This window comes from Natator depressus, chromosome 7 (genome assembly GCF_965152275.1).
Source record: "Natator depressus isolate rNatDep1 chromosome 7, rNatDep2.hap1, whole genome shotgun sequence".
In the NCBI taxonomy this organism is placed as follows: Eukaryota; Metazoa; Chordata; order Testudines; family Cheloniidae; genus Natator; species Natator depressus.
The window spans coordinates 114,864,425-114,881,625 of NC_134240.1; the positions used below are offsets into that span (position 1 = coordinate 114,864,425).

Here is a 17,201-nt window from a genome sequence, read left to right on the forward strand (position 1 = left end):
GTGCCTGCAAAATGTATATTATAATAATTCCTCTAAAGCATAGAGAATGCATCAGAGAGCACAATGGCATTGAGCTTCCTGGAGTTCACACTCAATTTACAGATACATCACCTAATGCATGAATGTTTGCAGGACTGGATCCTAAATGCCGATCCCATGGGGTTTAAAGTTATAATATAGTTCTAGAATGCCAAGCGCTGTCCAACGTGCCAGTCTCAGGTGTGTGTATGTGTCACTTCTCAATCTGACCCTTTCTGCTTCCACTGTTATTCCAAGATCAGTGTTGGTATTGTTGTTAATTAAGAATTTTGACAAGAAATAATATTGGGGAACCAGTCTGGGAGTCTGGAAAAAGTAACTAATTCTAATGCAAGTGAAATATAACGTGAAACAGCTGTTGCAGGCTTCCAGTCAGACTGAAAACTGATGCTAGCCCAGCATGCTTATAAACGGGCAGACAAAAAGCATGCAGTTTATTTCACTTGAAGCATGCAGTTAACACTTAGCTCATAAACTTCAGCAATAGAGGAATCTGAAGGTGATCACACTTTGATCTTACCAAGTCTTACTGTTACTGCACTAATAAAAATGGACTGGGAGAGAAAAAAAAATAAGCAGGGGGAAAAAGACGTGCGGAGGCCAAGGCAGAAGGAGAGGATAGAACACGATGTGTTGGGTTCTCCTCCTTGTGATTACCAGTGTGCAGCAGAAGCAGATCAGCTATCGCAGCAGGATTACAGTGCAGGAGATGGCAAGGCAGAATGAGCGGAAATCCAAGGATATCAGCCAAACTAGTCTGTGTATATGAGCCTACTGCTATGAGGAGGAGAGAGACTTCAGGCCAATAACATGGTGCCCATATTTTAAGAAGCTCCCATGAAAATGTATCCATGTGTGATGAGAGCCACATCCCACAGGTACTTGTACTCGCAGAAAGGCAGGTTGGGGACGGGTGAGTCGCTTTCATTTGATATCCTATTTAAACAAAAATGCTTTCTTATAAACCTAAACAAGGAATGAGGCAGCATTCTAGGCAAACAAACTTATGCTAAAAGCATTTGTGGAACGGGTTAGATTTTGTTTCTAGAAAGACAATCCTGAGTATTATAGTAATAGCAAAGCATGGAGTTCATTGTGTTTAATCTGGCATGGAGGCAGAGGCTAGAAATGAAGACCTTGTACAGCATCGGTGGTTTTCCTTCCCTAGAAGAATATTTTGAAAACATATTGGAGGAGGCCACAGCCTCAGCTTCTGCAAATGGTCACAGCTTCATTAATGCCGGGGTAGCTATGACCATTTATCCCAAGTGAGGATCTCATATTTAGTACAACCTGGAGAATTTCAAAAGCAAAATAGTTGCTCTTAAAAGTTTGTGTGTGCTCAGAGAATAATAATCTGCCTTGGAGACAGGAGAGCAGTATCCAGGGGAGTTAGAGAATCCTCTCATCCGTTTGGTGGCAGAATTACAATAAAAAGTGCCCTCTTCCTGCACATCCCTGCCCCAGAGTGGAATAGGTAAGTGACAGTGATACATAAATTCTCTCTCTCTCTCTCACACACACACACACACACACTCACTCAAGAAGTTCACCTGAAAAATAATTCATTCATCTCATTTAAAGCACTAAGATTTTTATTCTACACCGTTCCTGATATTCTCCATAGTCTCTTGCGTGCTTTCTTTAGCTGTACTGCTGCATTTTGCTTTTGCAGCTCTTGGGTGAGAGGTTCCTTTTAAATAGAGTGATCCTATCCCTCAGGAATGCAGAGAGATTTAGCTAGGTGGCTAAATCTTGGAATTTTGTAGGGGATATAATTTTTAATCAAGGAGGTGATATGTTTCCAGATATTTTACTCCCCACTGGTCAATATAACTACTATTTCCTATTTGTATTATTCTACCTACTAGGGGCCCCCAACCTGCACCAAGCCACACTGGCACTAGCACACTTTGTAAGAAAAAAAACCTCTGCTTTTCCCCATACCCACAAATGAGAGTTTAACTCTTGTCTGTTTACTCCAGTTCAACTCCATCTGCTGGTCAAAGCCACAAACTGCATTTTGGAACATTCATTAAAATACGGGTTTAAAAGGATGGGAGAACTATTTCCCAGGAATTGTGGAAATTACTTACCTTGAACAGATGTTTCTGAAGCTGGAGGAACAGCCTTTTCCTCTCAAAGCAGCAGTGTTGTTCTTGTCTGGACAGAGGAACTAAGTCCAAACCTTATCTTTTGAAGGTAATGACAACTAGAAAGGCCAGCCCAAGTCTAGTCTAATCTGACATATTCCAAAAGCGGAACAAATTATGGTGATCAGCTAGTCAGAACTCCTGTACAACACAGACCATAGAACATCCCCCAAATCATTCCTAAAGCAAATTTTAGAAAAATCATCCAATCTTGATTTAACATTTGTCAGTGATGGAGAATCCACCACAACCCTGGGTAAATTGTTCCAGTGGTTAATTACTCCCACTGTTAAAAATGTGCACCTTATTTCCAATCTGAATTTGTCTAGCTTCAACTTCCATCCATTGGATCATGTTACACCTATCTCTGGTAGGATTGACATGCCCATTATAAATATTTGTTCCCCATGATGATACTTAAAGACTGTAATAAAGTCACCCCTTTACCTTCTCTTTATTAAGCTAAGCAGAGTGAGCTCCTCGAATTTATCGCTCTAAGGCATTTTTCTGATCCTTTAATCATTCTCATGGCTCTTTTCTGAATCCCCTCCAATTTATCAACTTCATTCTTGAACTGCGGACACAAGAATTGGGCACAGTATTCCAGCAGCAGTCGCACCAGTGCCAAATATAGAGATAAAATAACCTCCATACTCTTACTTGAGATACATAAACAGGGGTATCCCAGGATCACATTCTGTAGGCCATAGCACCAGCCTGAGCTCATGACTCCCAAATCTTTTTCAGAGAGTCACTGCTTCCCAGGACAGAGTTCCCCATTCTGTAAGTATGGCCTACATTCTGATGTGCCTTCCTAAAGAATGTCACTAGCGCTGAGACACAATTTGGGAAATCTGTCTATGTACAGCTTATGAATTTCAATTTGATTTTATAGGCTTTTGTATCCTCATTTTATGACTCTTACTTGTGCACCTTGCACCAAGACGTGTTGGCAGCACTTCTCCTTATCTGTGAACAGGCTAATTGTTAAAGACTAACACACACCTGAATAGATCTTACCTGTGGCGAACAAGAGTAACTGTATCCTAGGGAAAAATCCATTTTTCCCCAGTAACTTCTCTGCAAGGGTCTGAGCGTGGAGAGCGTAAAGTGTCCAGAAACAGAAAAAAAGGAACCAGGTGTTGGTAGTGGGACTTACAAATTCAAAGAACTCACAAAGCAAGTGAGCAGGAGACGGGATCAGAGGATTATGCTTTTGTAGGAGAGGGGTCCTGTTTAACTGTAGTACCAGCCAAAGGAAGCGAGACAGAGCAGAGAGAAAAATTGAGCAATGATTCAGAGAAGCTATGAGCTGCAGGAGGATCCAGGACATCCAAGAGGGCTCTGACTGTCCTTCCTGAGCAAGCTGTATCCTTCTATACCAATATTCCAGTCATGCATATTAACCCACCAGGTCTCGGTGGATGCCAACTATGTCATAGTTGTGTTTATTTACTAGCATTTCAGGTTCTTCCTGCTTATTTCCCATACTTCTTGCATTAGTATAGACATTAAGATACAGATTTGATTCCCAGCCACCTCCCACCAGTTCTGTCTTGTCTCTCCCTTATCCCTGCTAAAACAGCCCATGCTCCCCCCAAATTCCAACCCTTCTCCCATGTTTTTGACTTACCTGTAGGATTTTATTTATTTTGACTTACCCTATTTTGATTTATTATTTTTGCCTTTATATAAAGTAATGGTGTTTAGAATCCTCTTCAAAGCTCAGCTGTGTCTGAGCATTTCACCTATCACATACCCCTGAATCGGTGAACTGTGAAGCCAAAGTGCTCACATGGTGGAACTTCAGGGAGTGGGTGTACTTAAACTACAGGAGAGACTGGGCAAGGTATGTGAGAGAAAGCACAGGTCCACCTAAGGCAACCATTCCACATGGTCCCATATCTGTGAAGGGATAACAGACAGAGACCAAGCAAGGCCAAAAGCCAAGGAAAGAGACAGTGCTGAAGTCTACTGAGATGCAGGGAAACTCAAGAGCACACAGGTTTAAGTGTAATGAACTCCACCACAGCAACCATGTGAGTGCCCAGCAACCTTTATCAGAGCTATGTGAGAAAAGCTAATATTCACTTTTCTAGGGTGCTTGGCTGTAGAACTCCAGTAATCCATCTGTAGCTGAGATCACTGGAACTTTATGATTATTATTTATTTATATTATGCTGCCATCTATAGGCCAGGCTCCCACTGTGCAAGCACTATTCAAATAAAGAGGCAGTCCCTGCCCCAGAGAGCTTTCTGTTTCCACTCACATTAGAAATATAATTTGACCCGATCAATGAATAAAATGTCCTGGTTGAGGTCTGTCTGGGTACCAAAAAGTATCAGTGAAATTAATGGAGAAACTAGACTGATCTACACTTCTAAGACCCAGACTGTTGTCCAGTTCCAAAGGCAAAAGTCCCTGCTTCAAGAGGTCTCCTGTTTTCTGCAATTGCAGTGGAGGTTCCTTGGCTGTCTATCAAGTCTGAAGTGCCTTCTGGGCCAGCAGCTGACTAGGAGGAAGACTGCAGCTCTCTGATTTCCTCTTTTTCCGGATCCTTTATGTGAACTGTCTTGGGGAAAAAAATTCATTTTTATTGCCAGAGAAGCTCTGACCTCTGGTTACGCCCTGATTTTGGACGGGATATAAAGAAACATTCATGCTTCATTCATAAGCAAATCTCTACTAGGAAGTTGTTCCATGTCCCCAGAAGGAATTTCTGGAGGCACATATCGAGAAATCCCATTCAGGGGTTAACCAGACAGATGGTATCTAGCCACTGGAGATAACTTGCTAGAGATCACTGCCAGGAAATGGCTGAGGCAGTGAAGATTTTTTCTTTGTTAAAATCTTTTAACCAGGGTTGTAAAATTGTGGTGAGAGCCATGCCTGCTTTGAGCACTGAACAAGTAATGCATTGGGTTCAAAAGTTGTAAAGTAGCCTGGTTGGACACTTGTGGGTGAAGGCATCTGTGCTCAGGAAAAGATTATCCATTTCCCTTGAGAAGTACAGGCTAGAGCGGGAAATTTGTCAACTTCTTGGTTACTTGTATCTCTCTGATTAAATACGTCTTTAGTTAGGGAATAGTTCTGAATAGTCAATAAAGTGCCTGATCAGGCAGTCTTCTTTCTGATTTAAACATCCCCTTTGTGGAACTGGCTTCATGGACAAGATATGAGACTGCCCAATACACAGTATACCCATTATTTCAGAGTGGAATTTTGAGCTTGTGTCCCATCTCTCAGGTTTTTCAGGCACCATACTAGCATTGTAGTAGATTGCAGAAGTCAACCCTGAAGTCATTGCTTGAAACTAATTGCCAGCTTCATTGCCCTTAGCAACAACATTTATTCTCCCCTTCCCCCACCCTTTACTTTTGAGAGTCTCAACCCCCTGACCTGTAAGATGTTGCACCGTACGCTCCCCATGCCAAGAGGCTTGCATCAGCTATCTGTACTCAAGTTTCTTTTAGCGGGGTACCCTCTCCTTCTTGGTTCACCATTTCAGTTACAGGAACGTGTGCTGAAGAATGCCGACATGCCTCTGCATCATGTCTGGTGAGTCATTCCAGATTCTCAGTTGGTGCTTTTGGTTTCATGTGGAGCCTTATCTGTGGTACAATGTCTATGTGAGACTAGCAGTCCCAGAAGTTGAAGGCAGAGATGTATCACTGACTGTTGTCTTACCAAGATCTTTACGCTCAGGATCTGCAACTTCTTAAGAATCTTTTCTGTGATGGGATCTCTGTTCACTCACAGGTGGGAGAGTTTCTCAACTGACTGGAGTGAGCACCATCAGATTGACTGTGAATCTGTGTGCTGGGGGGGGAGACAGAAACTGAATGGGAACGTCTTATACTGCAAATGAGTTTGTGTGGACAAATATTAGGCAGTGACATAGCCTTATGGATATGTAGAGGTTAGCATCCACTAGATTCACGTACAGTCTTAGAGATATCACATCCTGAATATCCCCAACCTGAAGCAAATACCCACCAGCAACCACACACCACACAACAAAAACACTTAACCCAGGAACCAAACCCTGCAACAAACCTTGTTGTCAACTCTGTTCGTGTATCTATTCAAGGGACACCATCATAGGACCTAACCATATCAGCCACGCCAGCAGGGGCTCGTTCACCTGCACATTTACCAGTGTGATATATGCCATCATGTGTCAGCAATGCCCCTCTGCCATGTACATTGGCCAAACCAGACAGTCTCTAGGCAAAAGAATAAATGGACACAAATCTGACATCAAGAATTATAACATTCAAAAACCAGTAGGAGAACACTTCAAAGTCCCTGGACACTCAATAAAAGACTTAAAAATGGCAATTCTTCAACAAAAAAAAACTTCAAAAACTGACTCCAACGAGAAACTGCAGAACTGGAATTAATTTGCAAACTGGACACCATCAAATTAGGCCTGAATAAAGACTGGGAGTGGATGGATCACTACAAAAACTAATTTCCCCGTGCTGATACTCACACCTTCTTGTTAACGGTTTGAAATGGACCACCTTGATTACATTGGCCTCATTAGCACTACAAAAGTGATTTCCACCCCTTCTTGTCAACTCTTGAGAATAGCCCACTTCCACCTTAACTGAATTGGCTCATTAGCACTGACCCCCCACTTGGTAAGGCAACTCCCATCTTTTCATATGCTGTATATTTATACCGCTCTACTGTATTTTCCACTCCATGCATCTGATGCAGTGGGTTTTAGCCCACAAAAGCTTATGCCCAAATAAATGTGTTAGTCTCTAAGGTGCCACAAGGACTCCTTGTTGTTTTTGCTGATACAGACTAACTCTGCTACCGCTCTGAAACACATCCTGAAGTAACTTTCACCATTCATTTGTTCAGTCGCTGTAGGTCTGGTATTGTTGTTCTTACTCCTTCTCTTATTTTCTGTAGGATGAACAATATGGACTCAAGTCCGAAGAATTTTTCTATGAATGAAACGGCTTCTACCGCTCGTGTGTGCAATTTCCTTCTTGATAATTTAGTTTGTCTAGGTCCCTTGCTATCAGAGATGAAATGAACAACAGATGGGGTTTAGAAAAACAAATCAGAAAACTCTCCAGTAACCTCCCCGTCTGTGGTCTAGTGGATCCAGGTATTTGTGAGAGAGACTTTGCCCCCTAGATGGCTTTTTGGCTGCTGACACAATGTGCCCTACTTATGCAGACTTTTGGAGCTGAAAAGATGCAGTAGGGATTATTGTTATTTTGGCATGGGTGTTTCCAAGGTTCAAAAGTACTGCTTACTGGAGCACGAGGCATCCTTTCTTCAATATCTCTTAATTCGGTAGAGTCAAAAGGAAAGTCTCTGTCTTAACAGATGATTTACAAATTTTTAGAGTCCTCTAATAAGGCTTGCCAGTATTTTCTCCTACTATTTCATCCAGTTTTTTGTTCAGCATTTGACAGCCTGTGAAAACGGACGCACACAAATTTAGTGTTTTTCTGCTGAGTCACAAATGGCATCTGGCTACAGAATTTGATACTTTTGTCTAAGATGCAATTTGCATGGCATCCACTCATGCATCATGCAAGGAAAATAAATGGGAAGATAGATGTATACAGAAGAGAATGAGAGACATTATTTTGCCTCCTATTTCCTATGTGCAGCCAGATCCTACATGTCTACAGTCTTTACCTGGACTGATGGAAAGGGAATCCTGTAAAGAGAAGACAACTTCAAACAGCACACCTGAATTACAGCCATAAAACCAACTGTTTAATTGAAGCTATTTAAAAAAACATGTGAGGCAGTATAAATGATAAAATTATAATTAGGAAGGAATAGCTAGCACTTTTCAAAAAAGCTTTAAAACAGCAACAGGACACTTTACAAAAAGATTTGTAGGGATAAAGTTTTCAAACTACAGGTATTGTATAAAGGTAACACAGGTATCTTATAAAAGAATACAGCAACAGAGACAAAATGGGTACTCAAGCTCCTCTGAAACTAATAATCTTCCGGTGGTCTTGGTTAAAATGTATGTTCAAAAACTATTTTAACAATGACTAAATATTTCAGATTTTAATTTACAGCTCCCCGGTGTAGGCATCACACTATACACATCTTCCAAGCAAATTGGCAATACATTTCCATTTAACCATGAGTAGTATCATCTTCCACAAAGTCTTTGGCCATCTCTGCTGTGATCACATCAATATGACTAACCTAATAGGGGGAAAAATATATATATATTAAAAGTAATGTCTCCTAGATAGTGAAGGCCTCACTTTGAGAAAGTGTCAAATGAGACCCAGTGATGGGACTATAATAGTGTCAACTGAGATGAATGGCTCTAGAACACTGAAGATTGGAATTCTGTGAACTGCAGGTTTTACCTCCTTTTCAAAAGAGACTGATGACAACAGTCAGAACTGGTACTCTTCAAGCGCAGACACCGACTGCTCAAATGCATCTCTGTTGTGAATGTATTACAGACATACAACAAATGAATCCTTGCTATTTTAATCATGATTCTGTCATGCAGGAAGTGGAGACTTCCAACCATGCTGCATAGTCCCAAATCAAGCAGCGGCTATGTGATGTGGACACAGATCCACTAGACACTGAGTAGCCTAAGGTCTCTGTCTACCACTTGTGACTCTACACAAAACTGAAAATTTAATTTTCCACCCCACTGGGTTAACTTAGTCTCACCTAATGTTCAATATCAGCAACATAATTTTATGTTATGTTTATTTATAGACATATTTAAAAAATATTTACCTTGTTTCTGAATTTTACACCATAGAACTTATCCGCTGACTCAAGCAGTTCAGGCCTAAAAGTTGTTGTAATAAACTGGGCGTGTTCAGCTAGTTCCATAATCATATCTGAAAAATAAGGACATCCTTAAGCCAGCTATCTTTTCAATAAACAGGCCACAATTCTTACTAAATAACAAACAACAGCTGCTCTTTTCTTGGTAAACAAGAGTGTTCAATTTTTATTAGATTTTACATAGTAACATCAATTATGTGTTACAAGAAATAATAGCATTTGGTGTACCAATGAATTGACCCTTTATGATGAGTCACGGGCGTTTGATTTAGTAAGCATTTATCCCATTTCAGTCATAAGATACGCATGCTGCAAAAAGTTGGATTCAGAAAAATCTGTTTTCTACAAGTAATTTGCCAATTTCAGAACCAGAGTAAAACTTTTCCCCAATTGTAATCTTTTAAGCTGATCTTTTAGAAATTGTATGCTATACATAGACATTTCCTAAAATTAATTTTGCAGTGACTTTTTGAAGATAACACAGCCAAAGAAATACAATTTATATTCTGTATTCACTGCATGCTGTCATGTACATGGAAACAACAACATATGTCCCTTTACTGTGAAAAAAAATATTTTATTTGAATATGAAATAAACAAACATACATTATTTTTAGCCAGATTATTCTTTATTGAGGAACAAACAAACAAAACCTTTACCTGAAACAGCCTTTCTGTGCTGAGCATCCAGAGCTTGGTCAATTTCATCAAACAGGTAAAAAGGTGCTGGATCACATTTCTGGATAGCAAAAATCAGGGCTAGGGCCACCAAGGACTTCTGTCCACCTGAAAGTTGCTGCATTTCTCTCATTTCACCCTGTTTTCCTGTAAATGACACCTAAAAACATGCCATAAAAGGAGTTAACTCTACCGTATTAGGACATCTAATATTGCTGTATGGTGTTTGAATTTAATTATTCATTATAACTGCAGTTTCTAGAGCTCATTTTTAGAAATATAATTACTGGTCTACTAAAACAGTACCACAAATATTGAAATGCAAAGATTTTCTTTACCCTAATCCCAACTCCAGTGAACTGGTCTACAGATGGCACACTGCTCTGAGATCCAGATCCCCTCTCACTTTCAGCACTGCCTTCACCCTCATCCTGGGATTGACTGCCCTCCACATCTCCTTTCTTCATCACTAGCGTGGCTTTGCCACCAGGTACTAACTTCTGGAACACCTCACTGAAGTTTTTTGACACCTTGGAAAACAAAAAGTCAATGTCAATTCAGGTTCATCTATATGCAAATAGATACAGTCTAATCTGAAAAGCAGATTAGAACAGCTATTTTTACATATTATGACAACAGATTATCCTTAAAGAACAGAGATATGCTTGAATACCATAATCTATAGCATTTACTGTAGAAATCCAGTCAACAAGAAAAATTGGCTTTTTAAAGTTTTTCATCCTTTTTGGAAGGTCTATGGAAAGGGACAAGACTCATAATATTGTAAGACAGTAAATACCATAGGATAAACTTGCGGCTTCCCCAGGGCACGATCCAAAGCCCAGTGAAGCCAATGGAAACTCATGGATGTCAATGGGCTTTAGAGTAGGCCCAAATTAAACAGCGTCTGGGAGTGCTGTAGAGAGAGTTCACCTTCCATTATATGCAAAGTATGCCCTCACATCCTTGGCCAATATTAGAAGCAGCTTTGATGAGTTCCAAAAAGAATCTTACCCAGTTCTAAGGTGAATTCTGAAGGTAGAGGATTTAAACTAGGGGATTCTCTATAGATGGCTCTTATTCGTAGTATATAATGAGGAGTACAAGCCAAAAAGAAAAAGGTGTTTTAAAGTGCTCTGAGAATCTTACTGGCTCTTAACCCACTCAAGCACTGATCTGTTCCATCCTACAGAGTTACAGCATTGCAAAACTAATTTTCTTCTGACTTCATAGTCTTTATCTAATGGTTTCCAGTATTACCTGTTTGAAAGTAAGTTGGATAGCTTCATATTTTCTGAGTTCAAGGACATTCATCAGCTCCATAATAGATTTGTAGCCCCTGTCCAGCTCCTCCTGTCTTTTTATCAGCTTCTCCTTCTGCTCTGAGAAGTTAACAAACTGGTCTAAAGCTTTTTTATTGACATGGCTGTATTTTTTCAGCTCTGTGTTGCACTGCTCCAGCTTACGGAATAACTGAGGAAAAAACAACAAACACATCAAGATGACTTTGGGTTCTGTTCCAGTTTGACATTCAATATGTGTGGCGCTACACTCCCAGGCAAGATCATGTTATGCTTTTGCAATAAAACCAAGCACACTTGTTACCTGTTTTAAACTCAATGTCTGATATTTTTCAAAGGCCTCCTGTGGAAGTGAGCCCAATTCCCTGATTTTCTTCATGCATTCCTCCTTCTTCTTGAGAAGCATGCCTTGCCGATTGGTCATCTTTTCAAGTTCTTTTGTGTCATGGTTAATTGCATCCATGTGTTCCTTCTCCATGTTCTTCCAGCGTTCCATACTTTTTTGGAGGTCTTTAATCCCTGCTTCTGTTTTGTCAATTGAGTTATCCAGATCTGAGATGAGAAAAAGCAAAGTGGGATATGCCTGTGTAAAATTAGCAGTTATCCAGCCACTGACCTATTAAAAAAAATAATCAGAAAGCCCACAGAGTAAACATGTCTTTTTTTGTTGTTGTTGGTTTGTTTTTTGAATATAAAATTACCCATGAGGTTAAAAAGCTGAAAAAAGAAAAAAGTTTTATGGGTATTTTATATAATTAAAAATCTCATTGAAGAAAGTATACAGAATTCTTAGTCAAAATGAACACACTATGGGACTATTTCTTACGTTAAAGAAACTCTAGTGTAAGGCTGTGCTAAACTTGGCTATTTGGCTTCACAAGGATTTATGGGGGAAAAAAATCTTCAATTTTGAGCCTTTGGGGTTTAACAAACGCAAAATCTTGGGGTGAAAGCAGATTAAATCAATGAATTCTGCATGAAAACCACTGAGATCTGTGACTGTCACATGACTTCATGCAAAACCCTAAGACAGACCAGGTTTGCCTGAAACCGAGGTCATGATCACAAACCTTAAAGAGGCACACAGTCTAAGTCAGGACCCAGGTTAGACCCCTGAATCATTTAAGTACAGTATCCTGTCTAACACTGGCTAATATTATATAGTTTAGGAGAACATGTCAGCACTCCATAAACAATTATGCAAGAATGTGCCCAAATGGAAGGTTTCTTCCCAACTCCCAGGAGTTAGTGGCTGACTTGTCTTAAGTCTGACAGCTGATATCTCCTTCACAATTACTTACTAGGATTAAAATATCACACACATTTTTATCCTTTATTGATTACTACAAAATTATTTGCTTCAGTAATATTTTGTTAAATGAGTTCTCCAGGTTAATTATATATTGTGTAAAAATGTTCTTTTATCAGTTTGAAATTTGTTTCAATGTTATTTGTTGCCTCTTAATCTCATGTTATGCTCAATTCTTTAACCAAAATGAATACCATTGTGATGTTACACCCCATATTCTTCATAGAAATATAGTTATGGCATATTCATATCATAACTAAGATATACTTTATGCAAGGTGGCTCATGTAGGATATCACTGGAAAGGTTATGATTTAATGAATGTGATTATCCAATCTATATGCATGTATCATATTCTGTTAGGAATATTGACTATGTAACAATTACAAGTGTGTGTGTACGTACTTGGGGGAAAACGCCCACCAGACAGTAAGCAATCATCCTAAATGACCCATTTAAGAAAGACAATAGAACTCTGAAGATCCTAATCTCCCACTTTCCTGAGGTGCTTCCTGGGATGCTGCATTGACACAAGGTCAGGTGATAATGTCACCCGATGAAAAATACCCCCCTTGGACACTGCTGGTACTTTTCCACTGTAGGGGGATGAGGATCAAACAGAGGATTCCCCCTTATGTAAATCCTTTTTAAGGGCTGGAGAGGTGGTTGATCTGGACTGTCCTTCATTGCCTACCCAAGAAGACAAACTGCTGAAAGTACCTGAGGGGAAAGGCAGGGATGAGTCTAGACTGAGACAGGGGTCCAGTCTGTAACTGGAACTCTAAGCTACAGAAACTCTGCATCCTGCCTAAATCAACATTGAGGGTAAGAAATTGCATTTTGTAACTTGTTTGTTTAGTGAATCAAGCTTGTTTTGTTTTATTTGCTTAGTAATTTGCTTTGTTCTGTTTGCTATACCTTATATTCACTTAAAATCTGCCTTTTATACTCAATAAATTTGTTTTATTATTAGACCCAGTTTGTGTGATTTCTGGGGGTGGGGGAAGGGGGTGGCAACAAGCTGTGCATACCTCTCTTCACATTGAGGGAGAGGGTGAATTTGTATGAGGTTGCGCTGTGCAGATTTTTCTATACAGCGCAAGACAGTATTATTTTGCTGCAAGAGGCCAGAGAGCCTAATTCAGCAAAACAGGGAGAGGGAATCCAGGCCAGTGGAGCAGAAGAGGCATCTCAAAAGGGGGGGAGGGAGAGAGGGAGAGTCCAACCCATTACAAACACATTTATAAGTACTGTAAAGTGTAGAGTATCTTCATTCCAAGAATCAGTATTACCAACCATCTGATCGTGCCAGGGTATCCTTCACTCGTTTGTTGATGGCCTCGAGTTCTGATGTTGTGGCAGTGAGAACAGTGCCCCCTTCTGTCTCTCGTAGCTCATTCAACTCCTATGGGACAAAAAAATAAAACAGTAAGAATAACCATAGCAGGAAATCAAAGTATAAGCCCACACTGCAGATGACCTGGGTTAGACATATTGACCAGGGTAGTAGAAACTGACTATAGCCATTAAAATTCTTTTCATAGAGGAACAGATTTTGTTTTAAATTAAATCTAAACCCCCAAAAAATCCACAGCCAGTGCTGTACAGTTCTGTTATAATGTGAACTTGTGTTTAATAATATACACTGTACTTCTGCAAGCTTGGATACACTGTCAGCCACACCTCAAATACGTCCTTAAAAAATTCTGCTTCAATCCTAAAAAAACCCAAAAAACCATAGCTCAGGTTGCATGTTGGATAAACAGACGTAGAAAAGCTATATATAATTATCAGCAGTATATCCGGTGCATATTTAAGAGAAGAATAGTCTGCCAAATCTCTGAAGGTGCAAGGCAAGAATATTTTACAAAATGGATCTTACTTGTTCCACTTGGTCTAAGCGTTTTCTGAGATTCTCATTGAGGTACGTCTCTACTCTTGTGATGATGCCTTCCAGTTTAATCCTCTCATTCAAAAGCTGTCTATTTTCCTGAAAGAAAGTAGGAGAGAATCTTAATTGCATCAAACAAAGGCTCCCAGTGAAGGTTCTTATTCTCTGAGGGAAGAAAACTTTGTAGAATACCAAAAAATGAAAATATTACACAATTCCTTACATGCGTGGAATTATTTTAATATGTAAGAACGTTTAATATTTGTACAGCTGTCTAGAATCAAAACAGAGCAAACACAACCCAACTTTTACACTATTAAACATGGAAGGCTATTTGAAACTTTAGCCTTGTCCAACTCTTTACCAAGACTAAAACAGTTCCAATATTTTATGTCCTTAAATCGTCATGTTCTTTCAGCTGACCCAGATGAAACAAAAACTGAGTTGGTTTGTTTATTTCATAGCACAGTTCTGTCTCCCCACACCCTGCAGGGTTTGCTGAAGGAGATGCTGCCTGTTTCAAAACCAAAGCATGGGAACGAGTCAATTTTAACATGACGACTGCATAATAAAAGGTCTTATTGAAAAGCAAAATACACCTAAGTTAAAGAAAAAGTCTAGACAGTATCTGAAAAAAGCATAAATATAGAACATACTAATATATAGCACAGACAGCAATTAAACAAAACATCTCCCTCATACCGCGCAAAGATCACAGAACTACATAGCTGTGGATTATCAATGACATCTCACTTTTCCTACGTAAGAAGAAAGGATTTCAATTAAAAGAATGTCTTCTCAGTAAGAAATTTTCCATGTTTAGTGTCATGACATCTTTCCTCTTAGTTCTCCTTACTTGTTGCAGTTGTCGAATCTCATCATTAAGTGCATCCACTCGTTTCTGATCATCTAGGCTGAGCTGAGACAGCAAGTCCGTTCCCAATTCTGCTTTTAACGATTCTCGAGTTGATTCCATGGCATGTAAACTTGCCTCCAAGCTTTGCAAGCTGCGTTGCTACAGAACAGATTATTGTATTAAATTGGATCATCATTCAAATAAAACTGCAGGCTTCTCTAAACTTGTCTTTCTACTTGTATGGAGTAAATCCAATGTGGTAGTTTTACAGACAACATGAACAGTCCAGGCAGACCAGTCCAACTTGTAACCTGTCAGAAATGCCAGACTACCAACTCTTCTTTAATGACACTTCTATCACCATGCACGCTACAGTCTCCAATGAGAAACAATTTTTAATTTTTTAAAAGACAGCTTATAGAAAGGAGAAAACTTCATTTTTAATTGAAAATCATCCCCTTTGATTGCCCCTCCTGAGCCCTGCATGATACTTTCCAACATATGATTAACTAGTGCATTGTGTGTACCAATTTTTTATTTGTCTACTCAGACTATAAATTTTTTGGGACAGGAAGTATGTCTACTCAGACAATGATACAAGAACAATTAACGAAGAAGTCACTAACAAGTTCTTACATATGCTATATACCTTTGGCATAAAGGTTTTTTCAGACTGCTGCCTCTTCTCTTTCAGCATTTTCATCTCTGACAAGATGCTGTCCCGGGAAGCTTTGAATTTTCTCTGTTGGGTCTCAATCTGCTGCATCTGATTCATCAGTTGGTCAATTTCATTATTAATCCATACAGTGGGCTAAGGAAAATTCCAAGTTTTAAATATAAGAGGTACTTTAAACCCACACTATTACTGCAGTTTCTCATTTTTGCTCACTTCCCATCATACCACAACTTCCATAGATATAGAACCAGTCACATTCAGCTGCTCTCAGAGATCAACAAAAAGCCTTCAATTGACCAGAAGAGATTAAATAGGTCAGTTTAGACTCTTGTGGTGCTTTATCCCATTTCCTCTCAGATGTCAAATATGTTGCCTCAACAGCACCCCCAAGACAGACATATCAGCAGCAGTTTTATAGCACTGTAATCAATAGGCTCTAGAAACAAATGCAAAGAAAAATTAGTGTGCCTGATTTATTAAGTGCTATTAGGATTAGGCCAAACATTGATGGGGGACAGATTATCCAACATCTGCCCATTGTAAGGTTTCTTGCAACTTCCTCTGAAGCATCCGGTGCTTGTCACTGGTCACAGACTGGAATATATGGACCACAGGCTGATCCAGTATGGCAATTCCTATCTTCCTCTGCCTTAGATCACAAGGATGAAATCTTGACCCTACTGAAGTCAGTGGGAGCTTTACCAGTTTTAATGGGACCAAGATTTCACCTACGTGTACACATTACAAATGCTACCATTTGTTAGTCAGAGAGAGAGAGGGAGGAGGTGCCCAAAACAAAAAGACCTTGGAAACTAACTAGACTTTTTGCTCCCAGAAGGGGTCCAACACTCTGGTCAGGAATTAGGAATACAGTAGAGAATTTTAGCGCTCTTGAATAGGGCCAGTATTAATTCGCCTCTTAAAAAAAAAAAAGACACCTTTTCTATAAAACTGTAGTGTGCTAGTCTGGAATCTGATGCTGAAGGCAGGTGTGGGCAGACTGGGAGTCTACACATCATTAGAAGTGGGAAACACTGAGCATTAGAAGTTTAATCTTGCTAAAGCTTTTGATTCTACTCCAAGTCTTTATTTATGGCGTTTCCCATGAAACTAAAAGTTTTTAAAAAACTTCTTCAATGTTGCCAGAGGTGCTACTGACATACAAATGTTATTTACAAATGAAAAAATTAAGTCACAATTATTCACTCTGGCCTTAAAAGTCTCACTAATTCCTTCTGAAATCCTCCTTCAATAGCTACAATAGCATCCACGTTGTTAGTCATGTAATCTGCATCAGTTGACATATATTGAGACAGCTTGATAACTCTCTATTCTACATATCAATCAACAATTTGAGAAAGCTATAATTTACCTGCTTATAAAGAAACAGCTGTTCTGTCATGACTAAAGAGGTTTACAAAAAGCTAGTGAAATACAGAGATTTAGAAAACTAACTTCAACTTCTCCCCTTTTCCATATGATATT

The 17,201-nt window shown here is 39.5% G+C and overlaps 1 protein-coding gene across 2 annotated transcripts in view; it reads right to left on the reverse strand.

Annotated features, from left to right (window-relative positions):
• Positions 1-8,002: 8,002 nt before the first annotated feature.
• Positions 8,003-17,201, reverse strand: part of SMC3 (structural maintenance of chromosomes 3) — a 49,576-nt gene continuing 40,377 nt past the window's right edge. The window contains exons 20-29 of one of the 2 annotated variants that reach the window (XM_074959366.1): positions 15,690-15,841; positions 15,041-15,199; positions 14,176-14,283; positions 13,590-13,698; positions 11,290-11,537; positions 10,945-11,157; positions 10,023-10,214; positions 9,667-9,844; positions 8,953-9,059; positions 8,003-8,394 (exon numbers count right to left, since the gene is read on the reverse strand). In XM_074959366.1, the coding sequence (XP_074815467.1) occupies positions 8,323-8,394; positions 8,953-9,059; positions 9,667-9,844; positions 10,023-10,214; positions 10,945-11,157; positions 11,290-11,537; positions 13,590-13,698; positions 14,176-14,283; positions 15,041-15,199; positions 15,690-15,841 (1,538 nt within the window). In that variant the 3' untranslated portion in view covers positions 8,003-8,322. The remainder of the gene's footprint in view (positions 8,395-8,952; positions 9,060-9,666; positions 9,845-10,022; positions 10,215-10,944; positions 11,158-11,289; positions 11,538-13,589; positions 13,699-14,175; positions 14,284-15,040; positions 15,200-15,689; positions 15,842-17,201) is intronic. The other variant, XM_074959367.1, reaches the window with a different exon arrangement.